Below are 25,278 nucleotides of genomic sequence, written 5' to 3'. Positions count from 1 at the left end.
GTATTTGTTTTGGGGGTTTTTCCTTCTCAACATGAATTATACAGTTGACTCTTAACCTGCATGCAACTTTCCACACTCTCTGCATGAAAACCTGAGACTACGGGACTGGTCACCTAGTCCTGCTGATCCCACCTTGTACCTGCCCTTCTGCGTCCACACCCCGCTCTTTGCATCAGGTGGTCAAAATATTGGAGCTTCAGCATCAGTCCTTCTAATGAATATTTAGTGTTGATTGTTTGATCTCCTTGCTGTCCATAGCATGATGTATAAATATGTTTCCTAATATTGGACCATCCTTGCATTCTAGAATGAATTTCATTGTTTTGTTTTCAGCCATGCCACATGGCTGGCAGGATCTTAGTTCCCAGACTAGGGGCTGAACCCAGGCCCAGCAGTGAGACCACAGAGTCCTAACCACTGGACTGCCAGTTGTTCAGCTCCTAAGTAACACTGCATCGGACCCTTTCTGATCAGTTAGAAGATAATCTCTAGGCACTCTTTCCTCCACCATGCTCTTCAGCTGTGCTTCCTTTCAGGTTGGGTATTCCACTTTCCCCATACAACTTGTGTCTTTTCCTACTTCTTCCTCCAGTCTGACAACTCCTACTCACCCATCAGTACCCTACTCAAATGCCCCCTTCTCTGTGAAACCATCCCTGCCGTCCTTTATCTTTGAGCTTCTTGCCTCTGCAGTCTTGGTACCTGTCTCTCCTGGAGGCACCTTTCTCATTTCACTGCAGTGATCTGTTAAAAGGGTTTGTCATCTGCCCTGACCTGTGAGTTTCCTAAGTGAGCCCTGGCGCCCACAAGTGTTCTGTAAATGTCTGGAGATGCAGAGATGGAAAGAAAGACAAGATGGCTTGAGTGGCTGCTTTCAAGGAACTTAGAGTTGACATCATTTGTTTCTCCCCTTTACTTACTGTCTGTCTTTTGGGAGCAGCTATTTCTTTGAAGGAAGAAAACTGTATCATTTGTTTTCACTTCCAAAGACCTCATTTTTCCTTACATTTAACATTTAGATTCTTGGCCAGTTATTAACATTTTTCTATAGAGAAAATAAATCACCCTCGGGTGGAGGGGGCAAGGACTGATTTTTTTAAAGTAGATGATAAGGCAGTTTCCTTAAGTGGGTAGAAATGAATTTTTAAAAAGAGATGGGACCTTGAGAATGGTTAAAATAAAAGTACAAGCTATTCTTTTTCATGACAACAATTTCATTAACACTTTAATATCTAAAAGCTATATTATAAATCAAGTTTGGTTACTGTGCTGTGATGAGAATGACATTGACTCAGTATAGGCTTGTGTCCTGAGACCAAAGCAGTCTGTTCCAGAGCATTCTCTGACCAAAAAAAGGTCTAAAAAATGTGTGTCTCTTGTTCTTCCCAGGACGAGGGGCTTATTGAATAAGAGCTTAATCAGGCCCGGGTTTGCTTCTGGCTGCTGAAGCAGCAAGCTGTGGAATGCAATTATCAACAGAGGGCAAGCATCTCCAATTCCCTCTGGACATATATCATTTATTCCCCAGACACCTGCCTCTTCTTGACAGTACGAGAGGCCTCATATTGTCTGCTGGGGGGCAGGCAATGCAGAGAGGTGATACCCCCCTGCAATGACCAGGCAGAGAATGAGAAAGTCCCAGGGCTAGGGTGGGAGTCACACTCCCCCCACAGAGGCAGGTCTCTGGATGCCTCGTCTTCCAGTGGGTGGACGAGGGCTTTCGGGTCACAGAGCTATGCGTACCCTGGAAAGGGGCTTTTGTGACAGTTCAGCCCTAAAAATAACCAAAACCCTGAAACTTGCAACACTGGCAAGCTCCTCTGAGAGCCTGTGTGGGCCAGGTGACAGGGCCTTTCACAGGTCACTCGTGGTCCCAGATCAGAGGAATCTCAGGCTGTCAACCAAAAAGGAGCAAAAAGCAATTTCAAAATACTTTCAAGAATTTTGAGAAAATGCCAAAAGGGTGGATTATATTCCTGGGATGTTTACTCCCTCTTCCTCGCCCCTTCTTGTCTGCAAGCTCCCTCCGAAAACTCTTCCTCAAGCTAGAGGTTTCTTCATCCCTCTTTCCCCCTTTCGTATTTTTTCCACCTGCATCCGCTGGAGTCCTTTCCCAGTGTGGGCACAGCCATTCCGTCACCTGTACCCCCAGTCCCGTGTGTATTGTCTCACTCATCCTCACAACAACCTTGGAAGGAGGTGTTATCCCCTGATTACAGAGGAATCCTTGCCCAAGGTCACATAGACCGTGGGGGCGCCGGCATTGGAACGCAGGGTCTGCTGCACGGCAGTCTCACTGTCTTCCCCAGCCCTCTGACTTCTCTCTTTAGTATGCCTGCCTTTTCCGCCAGCTCAAAGGAGCTTTCCACGTGTGCGCCCCGCAGTCGGGGTTGTGCCTTCACAATCTGACCCTGCTGCCTCTCCAACCTCAGCCTCCCCACTCCACCCCACTCTTGAAGAACCGCTGACGCAGTCAGGCTTCTTGGGGTGCCCCCTGCGTTCCCAGCTCTCTTTCACCTCTGGACCTCTGTGCATGCTATTTATCAGGGCAGGTCTTCCCCTAAGCCCTTGACAGTCCTTAACACATCCTTATCCACAGCTGAGAAGCCTCCTCGCACCTCCTCCCTGCTTCCGAGGCTGCACTGACCACCCCGCTCCCCGCCCCCCGCCAGTCCCCTCAGAAGCCTCAACACCTGCTCTCCCAGCAGGGTGGCCCCCCTCCACCAGACCGCACGGCCCATGTTCACCTGCATCTCCATCACTTGCCCATCACTAGGCACCCACATCCATAGATGAGGTTCTGCTGTGGACCCTTGCACTCCCAGTGTTAGCCACAGCTCTGATAAAGGCCCTGGGCTTCCTGCATGCCTGGCTGGAGACTGTGCCAACCTCAGCATGCCCCAGAGAAACTCAGGTGGTAATACCACAACTGGCAGGCAGGTAGGCTGGCCACTGTAGATTTCAATACCGAATACCTCATCTGTGCTTGTCTTTCCCCACTTGACAGCTTCCATCCAGGCTTGTGAAAATCCCCCCTAACTCGATTAGACATGAATAAATCACCGACGAAATCACTCTGATTGTTAGGAGATCTGGTTCTGTTAGTGGTTTCCTGATATGAGACTTTCCTTCCTGCCCTGGTTTGAGGTTTTGTTTTTTATTGTCTGATCTCATTTCTCCTTGAGTGATAGCAATGGAAGTTTCCAGAATTGCATTTAATATACAATTTCTAATTCTCATTGCACGTGCCCAGGAGGGGTGACGGAAAAGATGGCAACTTAATTTTCTAAGCTTCCTTTGGCAGGAATATATTGTCCAGATTGTTTCTGTCCCTTTCACTCTCAGAAGTAATTATTCCTACAGAAAGCATGTTGGGAGCTGCTGATTGACTGCTGGAAGTTGTATCCTTCTGATGTACTGAATAATTGACTTAGAAAAAGGTTTCTGTCAGCCACCAGTGGAATGTTCAAAGGCAGTACAAGTCCGGCACAGCAGCTTGTGGAGGGCTAAGGATAGACGACTCATCTGTGCCCCGCTCCAGGCCACAGGGATTTATTGAGCACTGGTTTGAATGGAGCTCAAGTAGGTGCTATGGCAGGGAGGGGATGTGGCTACCCATTTTGGATGCGTGCAGGGGGCTCCTTGTTCAGGACAGCAGGTCTCAGGGCTGGCCTTCATCCATGGGGAACGTGTAGGTGTTTGCCTGGAGGATAGGATGGGAGGGCACCTGAGTATGGCATGAATATGAGCACAGGATGGTGGGGAGGCTTGAACCTGGTGACATGGGCAAAGCTTTGGTTTGGAGTCAGGAAAGAGGAGAATCTAGAGGGAGGAGCCTGTATCCGTCTGAGCTGCAGCTCCATCCTTCCCCTCCTCTCTGCCCACACCTCCCCCTCGGATGCCAGAGCAGAGAGTGAGCCTGGTGCTCCCCAAAGTGCAACCCTTTCCCTGCCCCTCAGCAGGAGATCATTAAGGCTCTGACGGGATGCAGGTTACCGCGGTGAAGCGTGGATGGAGGTCTCGCTTTCATCACAGAGTTTTTCCTCCGTGGCCGTTATCCTTCAGCCAGTGACCCTGCCAGGGAACAAGCAAGTGCGTTTCTTCTTGCCGTGTTTCAATTTCCCATTTGCCTAGAGGCACATGGGTTGCTTGCTGATGCTCTTTGCAACAGGCTCTGAGGTCTTCACCTGCAAATACCGGCTGGGGTTGGGCCAGTGAGGTGAAGAGATTCTAAGTTGCAAAAAGACAGTAATAAATGACAGGAGAAGGTCTGAGGAACTTCGCTGAATCATAAAAAGATCCCATGAAAGTCTAGGACACATGGGAGTGTGTTATCATTCAAAGGAAGACATCCCAGCTGTTGTACCGTCCCTGGCCTCTGCCACCTCGGGCATCAGGCAGAAGCAGGGCCGGACGCTGCGTGTGTCAGCACTCGCCCTGGCTGGCCCCCTTCTGAACTACAGGACTCAGGTCCTACCTTTCATAGAAATTGCCGTTACTTCCTGGCTGTTGTTGTTTAGTCGCTAAGTCCTGTTTGACTCTTTGAGACCCCATGGACTGTAGCCCGCCAGGCTCCTCTGTCCATGGGGTTTCCCAGGCAAGAATGCTGGAGTGGGTTGTCATGCCCTCCTTTGGGGATCTTCCCAACCCAGGGATCGAACCTACGTCTCCTGTGTTGGCAGGTGGATTCTTTACCACTGAGCCACCAGCGAAGCCCTTTTTTCCTGGTAACTGAATACATTTCAGAAAGAAAACCAACATCAGTATTTCAGGACGTTGAGAAAGAAACATTCAAGTTTTCACAGCCTCAAAATACAAAGAACATCATCACCCCCTTGTCTGTCCCCTTAGTGAAGTCAGTGAAGTTGCTCAGTCGTGTCTGACTCTTCGCAATCCCACTGACTGTAGCCTACCAGGCTCCTCCATCCATGGAATTTTCCAGGCAAGAGTACTGGAGTGGGTTGCCATTTTAGAAATGTCATTTTCAACCTAGAGATTAGTTTTACTTGTGCAATTAGTAGAATTGATCCCTCAGTATTGAATACAGAGGGAAAAAGCCCAAACAAAAACAACTTTATTTGCCAGATACTTCAGAAACACTACCGAGGAATATTTTGTACATGTAATATGAGCTGTCAAAATAGCATGCTAATGATTTCCTCCATCAATGGGAAAATGAATCCTAGCTTCGAGAGAGTCATTTTTCTATTTTTATGGTCTCCAGCTTTATTGTAATTATTTATCCCCATCATTGCATGTGAATAGAAACATTTCTCAATTTAAATTAATGGCTGGATGTAGAACAAGAGTAGAATTTTCAGTGACTGTGCTCTTCTTCTTCTGTTGATTTCTTCTTCTGGAGTTTTTAAATTTTTTTGAATAGCGGGTACATTTGTGTGGCTCAAGAACCAGGAAGTATAAACAGGAGGGAGTGCGAACTCCTCCTCTCCATTACTCTCTCCTGTTCACCTGCTGTTTGGTCCACGACTCTGCCCAGTAGGTAATTACTACTATTAGTTTCTTGTATATGCTCCTGGGTTTTCATGCACATTCCAGGTATTATTCTGTAGCTGTTTGTTTACTGTTTGTCATCATTTTTGCCATTTTAATCGGAGGATAATTGCTTTACAATGTTATATTAGTCTCTGCTGCACAATAGCATGAATCAGTTATATATGTACATATATCCCCTCCCTTCCACCCCCACTCCACCCCCCAGGCATCACAGAGCACCGAGCTGAGCTCCTTGTGCTATGCAGCAAGTTCTCCCTAGCTATCTGTTTTATACACAGTAATGTATATGTGTCAATGCTACTTTCTCAATAGCTTGTTTGTTTATCTTTAATTGAAGTATAGATGATTTATAGTGTGTTTATTTTCAGTAAAGTGTACAGAAAAAGTACACAGAAAACATGTACCTCTATTTAGTTCTCTATGCTGAACAGTGGGAGAAGGCAATGGCACCCCACTCCAGTACTCTTGCCTGGAAAATCCCATGGATGGACGAGCCTGGTGGGCTGTAGTCCATGGGGTTGCTAAGAGTTGGACACAACTGAGCAACTTCACTTTCACTTTCATGCATTGGAGAAGGAAATGGCAGCCCACTCCAGTGTTCTTGCTTGGAGAATCCCAGGGATGGGGGAGCCTGGTGGGCTGCCGTCTATGGTGTCGCACAGAGTCAGACACGACTGAAGTGACTTAGCAGCAGCATGCTGAACAGTAGGTCCTTGTTGGTTATCTGTTTTGTACTGTAGCTTGTTACTTGTGTTTTTTTGTTGTTAATAGTTTATCATGGACTTTTTTCATGTTAGTGTGTAAGGAGCATGCTGATACCTTTTTGCAGCTGCATAATCTTCCATTGTGTGAGCCTACTGGAGTGTATCTAACCAACCCCTATTGATGGTCATTCAGGTGGATGCAAAACTTTAGTTCCTGCAGGCACTGTTGTGACTGGAGTTGGACTTACATCATTCTCTGCCCGGGCAAGTCTGCCTGTAGGATAAATTCTCGTAGAATTTCCAAGCTAATCCCACCCTGTCCGCCAGGTCACCAGCACTGCTTCCAATTCTTGTCAGGCCAGCTCCTCTGTGTGCAATGGGGCCATCTAATTATCAACAAGATCTCTCAGGATAGGAAAGCCTGGTCCTGCCACCCACACATGGTACCAGGCAGAGACTCCAACTCTCACATCATTTCTCCCCCAGAGAATGGCAGACTGGGAAGACGTTCCTTTGCCATGCGGATGGAAAACCAGACATTTGCCAGGTCAGGAATGGTAAACTCCTTTCCTGGAGCCTAATGTGCTTTCTTCATAGTTAAATATATTGGGGGCTGCCAAGGACAGCACTAGGGGGGCTGCCACTTTATGCAGGACGTGGTCATCAGCAGGCAGTTGCCAAGGTCCACCTGCATTCTGGACTGTTGTATACACACAGGGTGAGAATCAGATCCCCACCAACGAGCCTCTCCTTCCCTCATACCCAGGTTGCTGCTGTTCAGTCGCTCAGTTGTGTCCGACTCTTTGCGATGCCATGGACTGCAGCACACCAGGCTTCCCAGTCCTCCTCTGTCTCCTGGAGTTTGCTCAGACTCCTGTGCACTGAGCCCATGCTGCCCAGGTTGTCTCTGTATTTTCAGGCTTTCCAGTGATCGGGGCTCTCGCAGGTCTCAGTTAACTTGCGTGCCCAGTCAATATCAGCAAAGGCCTGTCCTACTCCTCCCTGCTCGCTTGGGATCGTAGGGTGAAGCCCCAGTGCTGGAAAGTCCTCTCTTCCAATCATGCACCCCGTGATAATTATTTCCACCACACTGGGACATCAGGAGGGAAGATTCTAGATCAATCTGCCGTCTCTTGTATCACCTGGGCCCAAATAAAGGACCTTTTCCATCCCTTGCCTTCGGACTTATGCTTAGCATTTACCCTTGGATTCTCTGTGGGCAGGGTCCTAGGAATGTTCCAGCCTGTACCCTAGGCCTCCGGACCACCTGCGTTTTCTGTTCATCCTGTCGAACTGACTCTTGTAACCAAGAGGGAAACCCATCCAAGTTCCCACTCAGATCACTAGCACTTACCTCCTCCCCAGCCTCTTTCACAGCTCATCTCAAATAGGTTTAATCTGAATAAATGAGTACAGAGTTGCCTAGGTCCTTTGGGAGGGACCCATCCATTTTCAGGGGGCTTCCCAGGTGGCCAGTGGATCAAGAATCCACCTGCAATGCAGGAGACATGGGTTTGATCCCTGGGTTAGGAAGATCCTCTGGAGGAGGGCATGGCAAGCCACTCTAGTTTTCTTGCCTGGAGAATCCTATGGATAGAGGAGCCCAGGCCACAGTCCATAGAGTCACAAAGAGTCGGACAGGAATGGAGCAACTGAGCATGCATGCACATCCATTTCCAGCATCTCTCCTTGGCACCAGGGCAAGCCAGTATCGCCACTGGTCACCGGCCCATTCTCCCCTCTCCTAGCACCTATAGCCCAACAGGGGCCTCATTTCTGTCCAGCCACCCGGCCTGCCCTGGGTCCATTCTTGTCCCATTCTCCCTGGCTCTGTGCTCTCACCCCTCCCCATGCCTTGGCTGCACATCCCAGGATGGCTCGGCCCCGCCGTTCACTCACACCATTAATGGGATTGTGCCTTCCTGGACAAGTTTGCCTTACCTGGACCATATGGACTGGGTAGTCACTGACATAAAGGCGTCTTATTTCTGTACCATTCCAGTAGGGCCACGATCGTGGCCCGATCAAGGGAAGACCCTCTTCAGAAGGGGATTTTCACATCTCAGAGCAGAGGCAGTCCAGGCAGTTTCCTCTTATGGTAAATGGAATACAGTTGAGCCATAGCCCAGGTGCAGAGCAGAAATCTAAGACTGGGTGTAGGTTCCAATTACAAAGTACTCATTAAACTAAACAGAGCTCACCAGTCACGCAGTTCATTCAAAGGGTACTGATCACCTCACAGTCCTAAAGGCTACAAGAGTCAGAACTCAGTTCCCAGGGTCTGAGTTCTAAGCCAGCTCCTCATGGATGGGCCAGTTTCCTGTTTCTACCTGAGCACTCTCTGAGTCCACGTGGTTCTAAGGACCCCAGTCCCAAATCGCTTTTTCCTCACAGGCTACAGGAGGGACCAAAGAGAAAAGGATGGGGTGGTTTGAACTAGGGCAGGGTTTGAGAGATGTTTTGTCTTTGTTGTTTAGTTGTTTAGGATGTGGTAAAACGAACGGACCTTGAGGGTTCATTCGTTCATTCAGTACTGTCCTCTCGAGCTAGGGATAAGTCAGGAATCAAAACCACAGTGGTTTCTGTCCTTATTAGCCTTATGGTGACGAGGAGGCTTTGACATAGGAGTACGGGGGAGGTCGAGAATTTACCATCACATTTCTATAGAGTTTGTCATTTCTAAGATAAGAGATGTGGAAGGAAAGGACATGGGGGCTGGGAGCGTATATATCTGTCAGGGTTTGGTCAGGAAAACAGCACCCACACGTCTTTTGGAAGTACAGGGTTTAGTATAGGAAATAGAACTTATGTAGCGTGGCAGAGTTGGGGAATTGGGATCTGGAAGAAGTGAGATGAAGGACTGGAGAAAAGTCACCACACCCCCAGAAGTATCAGTTCAGGTGGGCAGGCTGAGGCTTATGGGAAATTCTCCAGAAGCTGTGCCCAGCGGGCTGCTCAGTGAGATGAAGGGGGCACTCAAGGACGTCAGCAAGACTGCATCCAGGTCAGCAGAGGTGGGCACAGGGCCTCTGTTGTCAGCAGGGTGGTCAGAAAAGAAGGTGGGTGCACACAGTGATGGTAGGGCCAACCGGCTCCTCCTGGGCACCTCCGCATTTGTCTGTCCCCAGGTCTGACCATCTGACCCCTGCCTCACTTACGAATCTCTTCTGTGTTTCCTCTGGTCCAGCTCTCGTCGTGCAGGGACGGGAATCCTAAGGAGATGGTTCCCCGCCCTGGACAGTAGAGTAGTGCCAAGATGCCAGCGCAGAATCCCCTACAGGGCGCTCATCCTGGAGTTGGTTTTGATGTCTCAGCATGTTCAGAGGCTTAGGAAGGGGCATCCCGGGTGGGTCTGGGACGGGTGTGAGTTAGAGATGAAATTTAGGAGAGTCATCAGAAACCATCTGCATGCATGCTCAGTTGCTCAGTCATGTCTGACTCCGTGTGACCCCATGGCCTGTAGCCTGCAGGCTCCTCTGTCCATGGGATTCTCCAGGCAATAACACTGGAGTGGGTTGTCATGCCCTCTTCCAGGGGATCTTTCTGGCCCAGGGATTGAACCCGTGTCTCTTAACGTCTCCTGCATTGGCAGACAGGGTCTTTATCACTAGCGCCACCTGGGGAGCTCCATCAGAAAGCACATGGATGTAACACAATCTAGGGAAAAGTGCAGGGCGAAAAGGGAAGAGAATCTGGACCAGAGCCCCAAGGAGCTCCGGCATTTTCAAGGAGGAGAGGGGGCAGGTGCCAGCCAGGAAAATGCAAAAGGGAAGAAGGAAACCAGAGGGTGAGCCGTGGAAGCCATCAAGGCAATGGGTCACAGGCACACACTCAAGGGGCTCCCTGGGGAGAAAAGTGGATGGAGGGGTCATCTGTGGAGGTCACTGGTGAGCTTAGCTGATCTGATTGCTGCATGTAGGAATCTAAGCCAGTTGGAGTGAGTCAAGAGCATGGAGGTAGTGAGCATGAACAGCTGGAAAAGTTTAGCTTCAGCATTCAGGGTGTGGGGAGAGGAAGGATCAGTTTCCTCTCATCAGAAGAGAGGGAAGTGGCATTTTCATTTTAAGTTGAGGAGAAGCCCTTGTTTGTTATTCAGTCAGTAAATCGTGTCTGACTCTTTGCAACCCCATGGACTGTAGCATACCAAGCTTCCCTGTCCTTCTCTATCTCCCAGAGTTTGTTCAAACTCATGTCCATTGAGTCGGTGATGCCATCCAACCATCTCATCCTCTGTTGCCCCTTCTCCTCCTGCCCTCAATCTTTCCCAGCATCAGGGATTCTTCCAGTGAATCGGCTCTTTCAGGGAGAAGCCCTGTTTCCTGATAAAAGTAGAGGAAGATCTGTTCCCATTCGCATCCTAAAACCACCTACTGAGTTTCCTCTATTGCGTCTCAGCACTGTGTTATAAGACAGTGCTCGATAGATCACAGAAACGACACGTTCTTATCCCAGAAGCTTAAGGTCTCCTCCAGAAGGATAGCAAGGGTCTCTGCCATGGGGTGAGGAGTGTGTCCCCGTGGAGGGAAGTGCCAGCTCAGATGGGGGCAACTGGGGAGGCCTTGCAACCAAATGAAATGTCAGTACTGGGTTTTGAAGATCTGTGATTTCTCTGGGCAGAGATGTGTGCAAAGAGACAGAGGGGCTGAGCCTCAGCACCTTTCACCACAGGAGATGCCCCTGGGTGCTGTAATGGGGCCATTTATACAAAAGCACTTGCTGTCGGAAGATGGCTTAGGAAGAGGGGTCCAGCTCCACCCTGTGTCTCCCCCTCCTTCCCACGGGTAAAAGCTTCTTGTGGGGCACAGTCATACAGGATGGAGCCCCAGTCTGTTACGTCTGGCGGGGAAAGAAAGGGAGAGGGAGGAGGAGAGGTGCAAGGATGGGAGACGGGCTGAGGAGGGGGCACGTAAAAACCAGAGAGGATTTGTTTGACCCTCAGGAGGATTTACCCCAGTATGTGCTCTGAGAGCCAAGCAGCCCTGGAAAGAAAGGCAATGAATCATTTATGATTGTTTTCATTTTGTATTCATTAAAGACCTCTGCACTATTATTATCAAACCTTAATTGGCTTGGCTGTTAGCTAGCGCTGCCTTTCCCTGCACCCTTGTTTCTCCCTTCACCATCAGAAACTCCTCTGGAGCATGAGCCAGGACCATGCTGGGGAGCCGGGGCAGCTGGGCAAGAATCCACCCGAAGATCAAATGGAATGCAGCTGCTTGGCTCTCTCCTCTCTGATCATATATTAATAAATGTATCTCGCTGGTCTCCAGCTCACTCCCCACCATCCGCTCTCAGCTCCCTGCCATCTCTGCACCCTCTTTGCTCTCTCAGCCACTCGAGAAGTCTCCCGTTAGCCAGCCCCCTCTCACGGCCCCACTAGCCCAGCAGCTTCACGCATGACAGCACACATGCTTTGTTCCAGGTGCCATGGTGGGCAGTGAACCAGCAACCGTATGCAGGTTACCTGATTTACTTCTTTCAATACACTTCAGTGTAATTATAACTGCACAAAAGAGAGGACAAATTGGCAAGTGATTACATTGTTAATTTGCCAGTGTTTTATCACATTGTGGAAGCACGATTTCCTCTCTAATTGTCTGGGGGTTGGGCAACGCGTTTGTCTACAGTGTGGGCTTATCGAGGAATTCTGGGGCATAGAAATGAAATACACAGGAGACGGGGAAATCAGCTCTTCTCCCCATAAATATTCCTTTATTTTGCATGTGTCTTGCAGCCTCCTTCAAAAAAGCTAATTCGTTGATTCAGGCCTAATTATTGAAATGCTCCAGAATGCATAATCAGGCTGTGACAGACCCAGCTGATGGATGGCTTTAGATCTGGAGAAGGGAGATAGCCCCAGTTAACAGGGCTGACTGCTTCCCTTCCAGAATCTCACTGGCTGTGCATGCCTCATGACCATCCCACCTGAGAACGCGACCGTGATTCCTGGAAAATGCCCCAGTCCTGGGTGTCAAGAGGCCTTCCTCACCTTCCTGTGTGTGATGTGTGTCTGTAGCATGATCGGGGCCATGGCTCAGACGCCTTCGGTCATCATCCTCATCAGGTAAGCATAGCCCCAGGGACGGGAGAGCCAGCCGCCCCGCCCCACCTCCTTCCCTGCTGTGTGTCTGCAGTTCTCCCAGAAATCAGAGCTCTGGGGACTGTATGAGTCTTGCAAGCCAGCTTCCCTAGGCTGATAGGAATCAGTTATGTTTGATGGAAACCTCACAGCAAAAGTAAGGCTTCCCCAGTGGCTCAGACAGTAAAGAATCTGCCTGCAATCCAAGAGACCTGAATTCAATCCCTGGGTTGGGAAGAGCCCCTGGAGAAGGGAATGGCAACCCACTCTAGTATTCTTGCCTGGAGAATCCCCATGGACAGAGGAGCCTGGTGGGCTACAGTCTGTGGGGTTGCAAAGAGTCAGACATGACTGAGCGACTAACACTTTGAACTTTCACGCCAAAAGTAGAAAGCACAGCCCAAGAGAAAACACTGCACTTTCATGTCCTACCAGGAACAGACTCTGCAGGTAATTTTGAAAGGTACTGCAGTCTTTCATTGATATTTGCAAAGAGCAACACTGTTGGAGTGAAATGAAAATGGCGTGGGAATAGCCAAGTCCCCGTGTCTGGCTCCTGTCTCAGGGCACTGATTCGTAGTATGACCTTGGGCTCAGTGTTGTTTCTGAATCTGGAACTGGAGGCGATGTCAATGGTCCTGCCTGCCTCCTGCAGTGGGCTGGGTCCTGCTGAGACCATGTGTGTGCAAACTCTGTAAAGATATAACAGGTCATTGACAAGGTGTGATGCAGTGCTGAGTGGCTCCGTGGAAGCAAGCAGTGACTACTTTTGTATAGATGGATAATTGGAGAGAGTCAGCCATAATTCTGTGTTTCCCCGTTTCTTGGGAACTATCATGGTGGGTGGGTGAGGTGTCTTAAAGGTGAATTATTGAGTAATTTTCTGAGTAACTTACACAGTTGCAAAGTTATCTAGATTTGCATAAGGAACCCAGAAGAGGCAGGCTTCATGTCTGGTGACCATCTTTTACAGAGGAAGCGGTACTAAGCACAGATAGCCGGGATGTGGTTATGCAAACAAACCAATTCAATCCCAAGGGCTGGACATAAAAGTAGGAATGAAATGCTTGGATGCAGCCTGTACAAATATACATTTTATTGTTGTTTAAGTCGCTAAGTATTCAACTCTTTTGTGACCCCATGGACTGTAGTGCATCAGGCTCCTCTGTCCATGGGATTTCCCAGGCAGGAATCCCAGAGTAGGTTGCCATTTTCTTCTCTGAGAGATCTTCCTGACCAAGGGACTGAACCCATATCTCCTGCATTGGCAGGCAGATTCTTTACCACTGAGCCACCAGGGAAGCCCTGGTATGTAACATTTGCAGCTGCTTTATCCAGCCTCTCTGTGTCTACTACATTTCCTGATCTTGGTTAGAATTCACAAGGAAAAGGATTTATACAAAGTACTTATGTTTTAAAGTTTTTAGCAAAGCTTTTTCAATGTGCAGAAGCAATAATGGTACAATAGCAAATTGCCATTTTATACTTGTTAAATTTGAAAAAATAATTTTTAAAAATTCACACCCAGTTCTGTAAGCAAGGCTCTAACAAAACAGGTAAAGTCACACCTTTCTGCTGCCATTGAGAAATATACTGATCCTTTCATAAAAGCAAGGTGGCAAATATGAGTTCAAGAGCCATAAAAACATTCAGTTTGTTTTTTTTTTTAATGAGGTAACCCTACCCCTTGCCACTTATCTTAAGAAAATACTCTACGAGAAGAAAAGCTCAATGCAGACAGATTTTTATTACAGTGTTAACTATAATAGCAGAAAAATCTGAATTGGAATAGTGAGTTAAATTATAGTCCCACAGCTCAGTGGAATAATGAAAATTCTTAAGAATGTGAGAAGTGTTTATGAAATGAACTGTTGACTTTAACTTATATATGGAGAATGGATTAGATATAATATGCACTGGATAAAACCCGTCAGATCTCAGGCATGGGTTTGGGGTGGCTGCATTATTTTTGTTGCTAGGAATTCCCATGAAGTTGTATTGTACCAGTTGACACACAAAAGGCACCAAAAAGCAAGAAAAATGACCCTTACAGCCTTTAGCAATGACTGGTCCCCTTTTTTCTCTGCCCTTGACTCTGCTGCAAAAACCCAGCTCAGTAGTTGTGGCTGCAGACCAAACACAGAAAGTCAGCCGAAACCTGAATCGTGTCCAAATCTCAGCTTGATAAACAGCTCTTGGAGATTTTCAGGAAATATGTGATTCCCTTTCAGTGGACCAGCAACAGATGGCCTAAATGACCTAGGTGGGGCCCTGTGCACCTCATAGCTCCACGCTGCTGGGGCCGGCTGGAGGTACGTGCCATCACAGATGTTCTAGGCAGACACAAGGGCACAGACGGTCTGAGCCACAACCCAGATTATGGGCACCAGCCCTTGTCCCATCCCAGAGCAGTGGGCCCACTTCCACTCTTACTCCAAACAGAAGCATACTCGCCAACAGCAGCACTCAGGACATCCACAGGTGTGAGGATACCGGCTATTGAATGAGTCACGTAGGGGCCAGCACTGGGCTCTCTGTTTTCAGGATTTATTTGGCTGCGTCAGGCCTTAGATGTGTCATCAGGGGTCTTTCGTTGTGGCATACAGACTCTAGTTGCGGGGCTCGGGCTCCAGAGCGCACAGGCTCAGTCGCTCCATGGCACGTGGGATCTTAGTTTCCCGACCAGGGGTCGATCCTGCGACTTCTGCATTGGAAGGCAGATTCTTACCACCGAACCACTAGGGAAGTCCCCAGCCTCTTGTTTTTCGGTTTGTGTGTTTGTGTTTTATTACTCAGCATCTGCTGTGTGTCACACACCACACTGATGATGAATAAGACACAAATAGTCCTTGGCCTCAAGGAGAAAGACAAGCATTGAGTCAGTACTAGTTGCTAGAGTAAGAGGCCTGACAGAGGAGAGCTGTGACTAGCTGTGAGGGCCTCTCTACTTGGAATCAGTCATCATTTCCAACCCCCCCTCCTGTCACTCTTATCCCAGACAGTGTGAGAATGTTCTAGAAAATGTTTGAAAAGATCGTGCTCAGGGACTGCTGTGGGCAAACCAAAGCCAGGGGCACTGAGTCAGTTCAAAACAAAGGCATATGACCGTATAAAGCTGTGTGTGTGTTAGTCGCTCAGTCGTGTCCGACTCTTTGTGACCCCGTGGACTGTGGCCCACCAGGCTCCTCTGTCCATGGGATTCTCCAGGCAAAAATACTGGGACAGGTCGCCATTTCCTCCTCCAGGGGGTCTTCCTGACCCAGAGACTGAACTCACGTCTCCTGCAGGCAGATTCTTTCCCACTGAGCCACCTGGGAAGGCCAAATAAAGGCACCTTTCCAGTTTAAAAGGTACCAAAGCTGGATACAGATGAATGGACTGTTTCACAAGTGGTCCATCTAGGGAACCAACCCATGCTAGTCTGGTTGATTTTGCAAAATGATGCAGAATGACAGAGGTGTTTATGGTTCTGGCCTATCTGAGTAGCATAAGGGGAACTGTCTTCCCCATTGATATTTCCCCTGATACATGTACCCACCAACTTAAGATGTTTCCCCGTGCCAGCAAACGCAAAATGCCTTTGAATGAAGACTTTGGGAACAAATTTGCATTCCATCCTTCAAATGACTAGTTTTAGTTAATAAAAAACACTGCTAAATTCCTAAACTTATCTTGTCCCTGCAGATGCAGTGATTTTTCAGACTTTTGGCAGGGAAGGTGAAAAAAGCAAAAGAACAAAACCATTAATAATTTTCTAAGGAAGGGCTCTGATGGACAGCAGCGAATGACTCTGGGGTCTGTTAATTAAAGTGAAGCGATAAGAATCTTTTCTTTTTTCCTCTTCATCTCTTCGCATGTAGGACAGTCAGCCCTGAACTCAAATCCTACGCCCTGGGAGTTCTTTTTCTCCTCCTCCGTTTGTTGGGTACGTATTATTTCTTTATTCCCTCAGTAATGAATCAGATGCTTATAACCAGGTGAGTGCATATATCAGTGCAATCATGACCAGGTGAGTACATACCACTGGAATCATCCCTTGAGTTGTCTTTTTTCTTATGAAGTTTAATTTTGATAACAAGAGAAAGGTCTGTTAAATGTTGTTCAGGGTTTAGACCTACACTCGCACACTCCCTGGATATCACAGAGTTTTTGTTGGTATTAACTGTGCCTTCGTGCCACCCTGAATTTTCATTGGCACAAGGAAGAAAAGTGAGGAACCAAAAAGAAAGGAATTTGATGGTGTCATTGGGCACCCTCATTAAGCAACCCATGAGCAGCTTGTGAAATGCTTCATTTATGGGCCTGCCAGCTGGGGGAGAGAGGTATTCTCATAATGCTTCCCAAATGGAAACTTCGCATCCTTTAAATTTTTCCAAACTGATTTAGTTTATTTACCTTGGGTTTCTGCTGCTGCTGCTACGTCACTTCAGTCGTGTCCGACTCTGTGCGACCCCATAGACGGCAGCCCACCAGGCTCCCCCATCCCTGGGATTCTCCAGGCAAGAATACTGGAGTGGGTTGCCATTTCCTTCTCCAATGCATGAAAGTGAAAAGTGAAAGTGAAGTCACTCAGTCGTGTCCGACTTGTAGTGACCCCATGGACTGCAGCCTTCCAGACTCCTCCGTCCATGGGATTTTCCAGGCAAGAGTACTGGAGTGGGGTGCCATTGCCTTCTCCACCTTGGGTTTCTAGGATAAGGCAAATATGACCTTCATGCTATAAAGCCTATATTCTGTAGTTTGGTATGGACAGAAGGAATTAAGTCTAAGATGGGAATAGCCCATGGTTCTCCTGGAGTGCTGGGACCAGCTGAGGAGAAGCTGGAAAAGCCAATCAGATAAACCTTCTCCCTGTGGACCACACTGCTGCTTTATGAACTCCCTTTGTCAAGGCCAAGATCAAGATAGGATGACATTTTTTTTTTCTTGAAATGATAAGGCTGTGGTCTTCCTTAGTGAATATTAAGTGATAAATAAAAATGGAAAGGAAGATAACCATGGCCTATACCTTCAGAATAAAAAGTTCTCATTCCAAATAGTATATAACCTGAATGAACACAAAGACTAACTATAGAAATGTTTATAAAAATATTCACAAAAGTGAAAAATTGGCAACAATTCAAACATCCATCAGCAGGGAATTAGTTAAATCCATTATGGGTTCTAATTTCAGTAGGATTTATGTACCCCTTTAAACTGGAAAGAAAAATATTGATAAACTTGGAAAGGGTACATGGTAAGTGGAGGGAGAAAGAGGTCTATATTGTATATGCAAATGTTTTTAAAGTATACATGAAAGTCCCAGTCATGTCCAACTCTTTGCGATCCCACGGACTATACAGTCCATGGAATTCTCCAGACCGGAATACTGGAGTGGGTAGCCTTTACCTTCTCCCGGAGATCTTCAAGACCCAGGAAACAAACCCAGATTCCTGAATTGCAGGCAGATTCTTTACCAACTGAGCTATCAGGGATATATGTATAGGGGAAAATACTGGAAAGCTAGATAAGAAAATGGTATCAGCTATTATAATTGAATAGTGAGGCTATAAATGATATTTTATAAATTCATTTTTAAAATTTGAATGAAAAAACATATATGTTATTACTTTCATAATGAGATTATATTCTATATAATTGCTATGTGAAAGAAAAATATTCACCCTTAAATCCATTAATACGATGAGGCCCTCCCTGGGGAATGGAAAATACTTGACATCTGCCCTAGCTCTGCCTGTAGCAAATCACTTCCAGTCCAGGTTGTGACCTCTTTTGCCATGTCCATGACGAGACCTGGGAATCTTCTTAATCACTGTCAGTCCACATCGTTGGGATAAATGGAGAATCTTTTTTTTTTAATTTAAATTTATTTATTTTAATTAGAGGCTGATTACTTTACACTATTGTGTTGGTTTTGCCATACATCAACATGCATCCGCCATGGGTGTACACGTGTTCCCAGTCCTGAACCCCCCTCCCACCTCCCTCCCCGTACCATCCCTCTGGGTCATCCCAGTGCACCAGCCCCAAGCTTCCTGTATCCTGCATCAAACCTGGACTGGCGATTCATTTCTTATATGATATTATACATGTTTCAATGCCATTCTCCCAAATTATCCCCCGCCTCCCTCTCCCACAGAGTCCAAAAGACTGTTCTATACATCTGTGTCTCTTTTGCTGTCTCGCATACAGGATTATCGTTACCATCTTTCTAAATTCCATATATATGCGTAAATGGAGAATCTTAAACAGCTTCTTTGTCTTATTTCTGGTTCATGGAAAATAGAACCAGAAATAGTAACCAGGTATAGTAATACCCAGTGCAAACAAGTTCAACTGTAATTCAAACTAAAACATTTTAGGCCTTCCTAGAATTCATAGTGGCCTTTAGAGCCAACTGCACAGGGTACTAATTATGGTGGAGTTTCTTTCTCTCATCACTGGGAGGATAGAAAATGCATGTGTGGTGATGCCCCCCATTCCACCCTGGTTAGGTGGATGGACAGATGAATGTGTAATATCAGGTAGCAGGTTGGAGAGCCTTATTTCTGAAAATGGTGAAACCATCCCACATGCGGCTTCCTTGGTGGCTCAGCTGCGGGAGAATCCACCTGCAGTGGGGAAGCCTGGGTTTGATCCCTGGGTTGGGAAGATGCCCAGAGAAGGAAACGGCTACCCACTCCAGTATTCTGGCCTGGAGAAGTCCATGGACTGTACAGTCCATGGGTCCGCAAAGAGTCGGACACAACGGAGTGACTTTCACTTTTTCACTTTCACTACTTCCATTCTACATACACATTCACTCAACAAACTGACATTTATTGAGCATCTAATGTGTTCAGAGCTTCATGAACCATACCCAGGCAAGTGAGCCCAGCATTGCTCTTAGGGAATTCCTTTAGGAGCTGAACAGAGAAACAAAAAGCCCTCCATTTATGGGATTACTACAGAGGTCTTTTGTACCTCTAAACACATGCTGAGGACTCAATATAGTGAGTAAAAAATAACCTTCAGAATAATTTTGATAACACAAAATGTAAGAAAAATTTGCAAGTTGTTTTCAAAATGAAAATAATGAAAATTATGAGACACTTGAAGACAGAAATGGAAAATTATACAGCATGTGTAATGTGACACCATTAAGATCACTGTATGTTGCTCTAAAGCTCAAACATTATCTAAACGAGTATTTTGCAACTTCTGTGATTATAATCTACAGCAAGAGATGAACTTTATATTGTGGCCCAGTGCATTCATATGAATAAATACAACTGAAGCAAAGATTTCATGAAAAATATTCACCCTTAATGTGTGTGATGTGCTCTGATATTTTCTATTCTATTTCATTCTTTTAAAATAGTGGGTCATGACCAACTATATTGATTGTATTGTCCAACTGGGTCACACATCAGAGTTTAGAAAACAGCTGTAGAAGGATATGCCACAGTTTCATCTTTTAATTAAAAGTGGCTCATCAGAGAAGTCTTTGCCCGATTCCATTTCCTGCAGCACCCAATGAGATTAACCACCATTACAGTTAATGAAGGACCAACCGAGAAATCAGATTTCAAGACATTGTCAAGCTTTGTGCTTGGCCCCGCTTGGGTAATGGGTGATGGTAAGGACCTCACAGTTCAGTGTGATGAAACTGGAGATGCAGTCAGTAGAGAGGTGTAGGGTGGATGTGTGCGAGAGCCACCCAACCTGGGGTTGGGGATGGGAGTGTGGGTGAAAGAATGTGATAGTAACCTGAAGCATGAAGAATGCAGAAGAGTTACCTTGCTAGCAAAAAGGAGAGAGTGCTTTAGACCGAGGGACTTAAAGGAACAAAAGCCTGGAAGTGAACAAAGGCTGAAGCCTGTTTGGGGGCTGCAGGAAGCCCTTGTGGCTGGAGGGGATGGCTGTCAAGGACACAATCAGAAAGAATTGCTGCGCTGTTGACAAGGTTGACCTTTATCCCCAAGGCAAATGAAATTGTTGATGGACTTTAACATGGGGATAAGATCCATTGTGCATTTTTAGAAAGGCCTACTGTCTGCCACATAGAGAATGTGGGAACTGAATATTAAGCCACTGGTATAACAGAGAAGCTGACAGAGAACCATGTGAGGATGCTGGCCACCAAGATGGGGAGATGTGGACAGAGGAAAAGTGTCAAGGCCTAGTCCCTGAATGGAAGTGTACAGACTGAAGCATCGAAGAGGGAGGAATCCACAGTGACAGTGCCTTATGAAAGGTTTGGATCATGTGATACATGGGCGATGTTTTTAAAGCAGGAGGACCAGAATGAGGAGCAAGCTTTTGGGAGTGGCATAGACCAACACCATCCAATAGACCTTCCTGCAGTGGTGGAAGTGCTCCATGTCTATGCCATGTGGGGCTGTGGAGCACTTGAAATGTGGTTTCTGTAAACTGGCTTCTCCTTATTTTTGTTGATTTTCATTTACGTAGCTGCGTGTGACCAGTGACTATCATACTGGACTGTGCAGGACTTTGATGCACCACCATTGGTGGGTCAGAGCTTGAGGCAGTGGGGGCAGCGTGGGGAGACTGCTCTTTGCAGATACTTGGCTGTGAGGAGTGTAAAGAAAGAGGGAAAGACCCAGAAGTGAATGCGGGTTATCTTCCCTTGTTTTAAATGCTGATAGAAAGGAGGTGTCAGAAAGGGCAGAGACCTTGGCACCAAGAGCTTCCTACATAGCCCATGGGCGCCCTGGAGTAGGAGCAGTAACGTGGTTGGTGATATCAGTGGTGAGTGGGGAGGAATATGGAGCAAAGAGATTAAGAGTAGTGGTCACAGTAGGGCTAATGCAACTGACCATGGTGCCTGAGCTGGACAAAGACGAGATAAGCTAGGAGAGGGGAGAAAGAACAGAGAGAGAAAGGGCACATAGGAGCTGGATGTAGTAATTCATGAAAAAAGAGTTGCAATCTGCAGCCAGAGCTTTGTTGTCTGACTTTGAGGTGGTGGAGCAGTTTTGAGAAATGACAAAACCCATAGAGGAAAAAACAGCCTTGACATTGAAAATGAGTTGTTGAAAGGCCTGAGTGAGAGCTCATGCCCATGGAGAAGTTCAAGTCACCCAGGACAGTGGCGGAATTTGAGTGGAAGAGGACAGAGTTGGATAAAGGGTCAGGAAATTCAGAGTAAACGAATGACTTACTCAAAGCAGAACGCCTGATGTAATCAAATCCATCCTTTTTCATCCTTATACAAATGTCCTGATCACTGTTTTTCTCTCTGGGTGTGGGCATAACATCCACTCAAGGGTCTGATCTCGTTCCTGGGGAGTCTGTTGCATGCCGCAGATGCTACACCAAATTTGACTGGATTCACTACCACGAACTCTCCTCCACAAATGCCTGCTCTTGGTTTTCCAGAACAACAAGCTGGGCAAAGATCATTGGGAACGTCAGCCTCAGGGTGCACTTCTGTATGCAGGGGTCATTCCTGAGCAGATTGTCCTTGGGTCTTGGGTTATTGGCGAACTAATATAGGAGATGTGTGTCTTAGAAGCTCCTTGTGTGGTTCATCCAACATTTGTTGAGCTCCCATTGTGAAGTCTTGAATTTCTACAGGCACATGGGAGAAATGAAGATGTTGAATGAGTGTTTTGGAAGAAGTAAGCCCAGCCTGCCAGAAACTTCAGAGGAGTGGCTGTGGGGTAGTGGGGTGCAGGATACAATGTCTGGAATGTGAGGGGAGACTCCTTCTACTCACCTCTGCATTTATTTATTCATTCAGCAAACTTTTGCTAAGCACCAACAATGTATCTAACTTCCTAAAGGACCTGTGGGCTTAAAAGAATATTCACAATCTAAAAATTGAGAGTTATGCTTTATTCAGTGGGAATTTTTAGGACTTCAAGCCCAGGAGACAGCATCTCAAGTAACTCAGAGAACTGCTCCATGGAAGTGAGGGAAGGAGCCAGGTTAAAGAAAACCAGATATCCCAAGTTAAGAAATTTAGTGCTTTTTCTCTGTATGGGAAGATACAAGAGTCCGGGCTCACTGAAAGCATTCCTTTGCTATGTACCTCAGGTATCTGGGCCAGTATCCTGTATTTTCACGTCCTGAGTCCCCTCAGGGCTCACCGTTGGGAGTGGCTGCAGTCCATGGCTGCTAGATGGCAGGTATTCTTTCCTTCCTGAGTCCCCTCAGGGCTCACCATTGGGAGCGGCTGCAGGCCATGGCTGCTAGATGGCAGGTATTCTCTCCTTCCTGAGTCCCCTCAGGGCTCACCATCCCTGGTAGGTGCATTTGTTGATGACAGTGACCTCCTTTGCTTACTGATGTGAAAGTACTTGATTTCTTTCTAAGCACCAATGATATATCTAACTTTCTAAAGGACCTGTACCACCCAGGATCTATCTAAGTCCTGACCAGTGCTAAGGTGACACCCCATATTTGCCATGGACCCTGCTATAGTCAGGCACAACAGGTTTGAATCCAGCTCTGCAGTACTGAGCATGAGACCTTTAACAAGTAATTTAAGCTTCTTGAGCCTCAGTGAGTTTAACAAGGCAGCCAGGAATGAAATGAGAATAGAGAAGCTCCTCTCAACTTCTCGGATTTAAGAAAAGTGAATGTCAGGTATCTGTGGATGATGCTGGACAGTATCAATAGAGTCTCTTTCTTGGCATCACTGAAACAGAGAAACTCATTAATCCTTTGAGGAGAACATTCTTTTCAACATCCGTTTCTAGCTGGTGCTGGACATAACAGTAATTCCTCCAGGTTGAAAAGAGGTTCCATGGTGAATTCAAGTCTTGGCAGGTAAGCTGGAGAGGAATGGATATCTTTTGAAATGTAAATGTTGGAGTAATTTGTAGCTTCCATTTTGTTTCATAAAGGAATGTGAATTTATTTTTCTTACAAAAGCTTTTCCACTCACATTTTAAGTTTAGACCAAAGAGTATAACTAAGCCTGGCGTTTTCAACCCATGGAGTGAATTAAGTAGCCAAATTCAAGACCTGGAGGTTTAATCTCTGTTAATAGATTTCAGGAAAACAGAGACAATTTCCTTAAGCGATACTGCAATTTTTGCATTAAAATATAGCTGCAATTTGAGCCCAAGTATAATGGGAAGTAAGATTTAATCCTTTTAATATTCTCTGTAATAACGAGTAACAGCTCTAAGCTTCCGGATACCCTCCCCAACATATGGTGGGTTCCTAGTGTCCCAGTGGTGGGACCTTGGTTAATGCCTACTGAATCTTCGAGTTCCCCCCAAGGAAACACAGGAAGAAAAGAGAACAAAGGGGAGAGGACTACTCCTGCAGGCACCGAGGAAAAGAGCATTCCTTTAAAACACACAGTTTCTAAGAAATACTTCATCATTATCATCAGCTGCCTTCTCCTTGCTTAGGTAACTGAGGCTGTAACAGAAGTAAGTACTAACATACACCGTACCTGTGTGACCTCCCTTCTGGAAACATCTGATTATCCTCCAAAAATGTCTTATTCTTATGAAGTGAAGGATTCCTGCCAGTTGGGGGTTAGTCACTGAATCTTGGCTTGGAGGGTGTTCTGCAAATCTTTCTCTGGAGATGAGAATTTAAAAGGAGATGAATTTTCATTGATCCAAGTGAAAAGCCAAAAAACAGGAAAGGAACCAGATTTGTTGAGCACCCACTCCAAGAAGGGCTTTCCCAAATACCATATCAACTTTACAAAGATCAGAACCCCTGTTGAAAGCTTCAAAACCAGCCTTCTACAAACCAGTTATTCCTAGGAGCTTAGTGGAAGGATAAATAATATGTTTTCTATAGCCCTGGAAAGCCCTGATAAGAGCTCTAAAATCTTCTCCTCAAATCAACAAACTTTAAATTTGTAGGAAAGAAATGATTGGACTGGAGGTTTTGAAATATCAAGCTGGGGACAAATAACCTCTCAGCATCTGTTTCTCTATAGGTATAATAAAGGGGGTTGTGGGGGGTGGATTGTGATGTATGAACACCCCATGCAGTGGAGGGGTGAGGGGGCAGTTGGTAGTAATTATTGTCACTGGGTTGGGAAGATCCCCTGGAGATAGAAATGGCAACCCACTCCAGTATCCTTGCCTGGGAAAAATCCCATAGATAGAGGAGCCTGGTGGACTATAATAGTCCATAGGGTCACAAAGAGTCGGACACGACTGAGCACCGGAGCACACACGCAGTTATTGTCCCAGCCATCACTCTGTAGAAGTCTCCCACTGCCATCTGGGGAACTAGCATCTTTCAGGGGCTACAAAGCTTTTCTATGCCCCCCTGAATGATAAACACATAACAGTGAATGGCCGTTTGTGAAAATTAATCAAGTGGGATTCCCTCTGTCACTAATCAGATGAATTTCAACAATGGCAAAGGCCTGTAAATAAGAGATCCAGCAAGGGCCTTGTTTCAAAATTCTCTACACACCTGGAACTCAGGACCTGTGAGCTAGAGCTTCTCTTTGGAAAAGCATTTTAAGTCAATAAAAAGGAAAAGATGAACTTGGCAGAAAAGAGTTGTTTTTGTTTGTTTGTTTCTGGGAATCTTAAAGGAAGCTCATAAAGTTTATGAGGTTCTACTCATAATACACTCAATCAAAAGTTTATTCTGAACTGTCACCCCCAAATACCCTGTACAAGATGAATAAGGGAGCAAAAGTTCTGGCCATATGGGACCAGACCCTTATATAACACTCCACTCACTTGTTCTAGTATTCACCTTGACTTGGTAAGGTCAAAGTAGTTCCATTCGAAAGATCAAGAAACAGGCACATAGAGAAAAGTGACTTACCCCAGCATTTCAGCTCCAGTTAGAAGGTCTTTCATCTTGACCACAAACACCCTCCAAAATATTGAGTATAAGATGAAAACCCTTGCTATGTACTTAGCTTTCTCATTTCTGTTTGAAGGCTATTTCTGACATTTCCCGGGGTCTTGTCATCTGATAGTAGAGCTTGACGAGGATAAATTGACATCATTAGCACAGAGAAATATGCCTTACTTCAAG

The 25,278-nt window shown here is 46.3% G+C and overlaps 1 protein-coding gene across 2 annotated transcripts in view; it reads left to right on the top strand.

Moving 5' to 3' along the window:
- Positions 1–25,278, top strand: part of SLCO3A1 (solute carrier organic anion transporter family member 3A1) — a 375,421-nt gene that overhangs the window by 336,198 nt on the left and 13,945 nt on the right. For both annotated transcript variants that reach the window (XM_019983751.2, XM_019983750.2), the window contains exons 8-9: positions 12,107–12,282; positions 16,158–16,222. In XM_019983751.2, coding sequence (XP_019839310.1) covers positions 12,107–12,282; positions 16,158–16,222 — 241 coding nt within the window. The remainder of the gene's footprint in view (positions 1–12,106; positions 12,283–16,157; positions 16,223–25,278) is intronic.

The sequence above is a fragment of the Bos indicus genome, chromosome 21, assembly GCF_029378745.1.
Source record: "Bos indicus isolate NIAB-ARS_2022 breed Sahiwal x Tharparkar chromosome 21, NIAB-ARS_B.indTharparkar_mat_pri_1.0, whole genome shotgun sequence".
Classification (NCBI taxonomy): domain Eukaryota; kingdom Metazoa; phylum Chordata; class Mammalia; order Artiodactyla; family Bovidae; genus Bos; species Bos indicus.
This window is presented reverse-complemented; position numbering and strand designations above follow the sequence as displayed.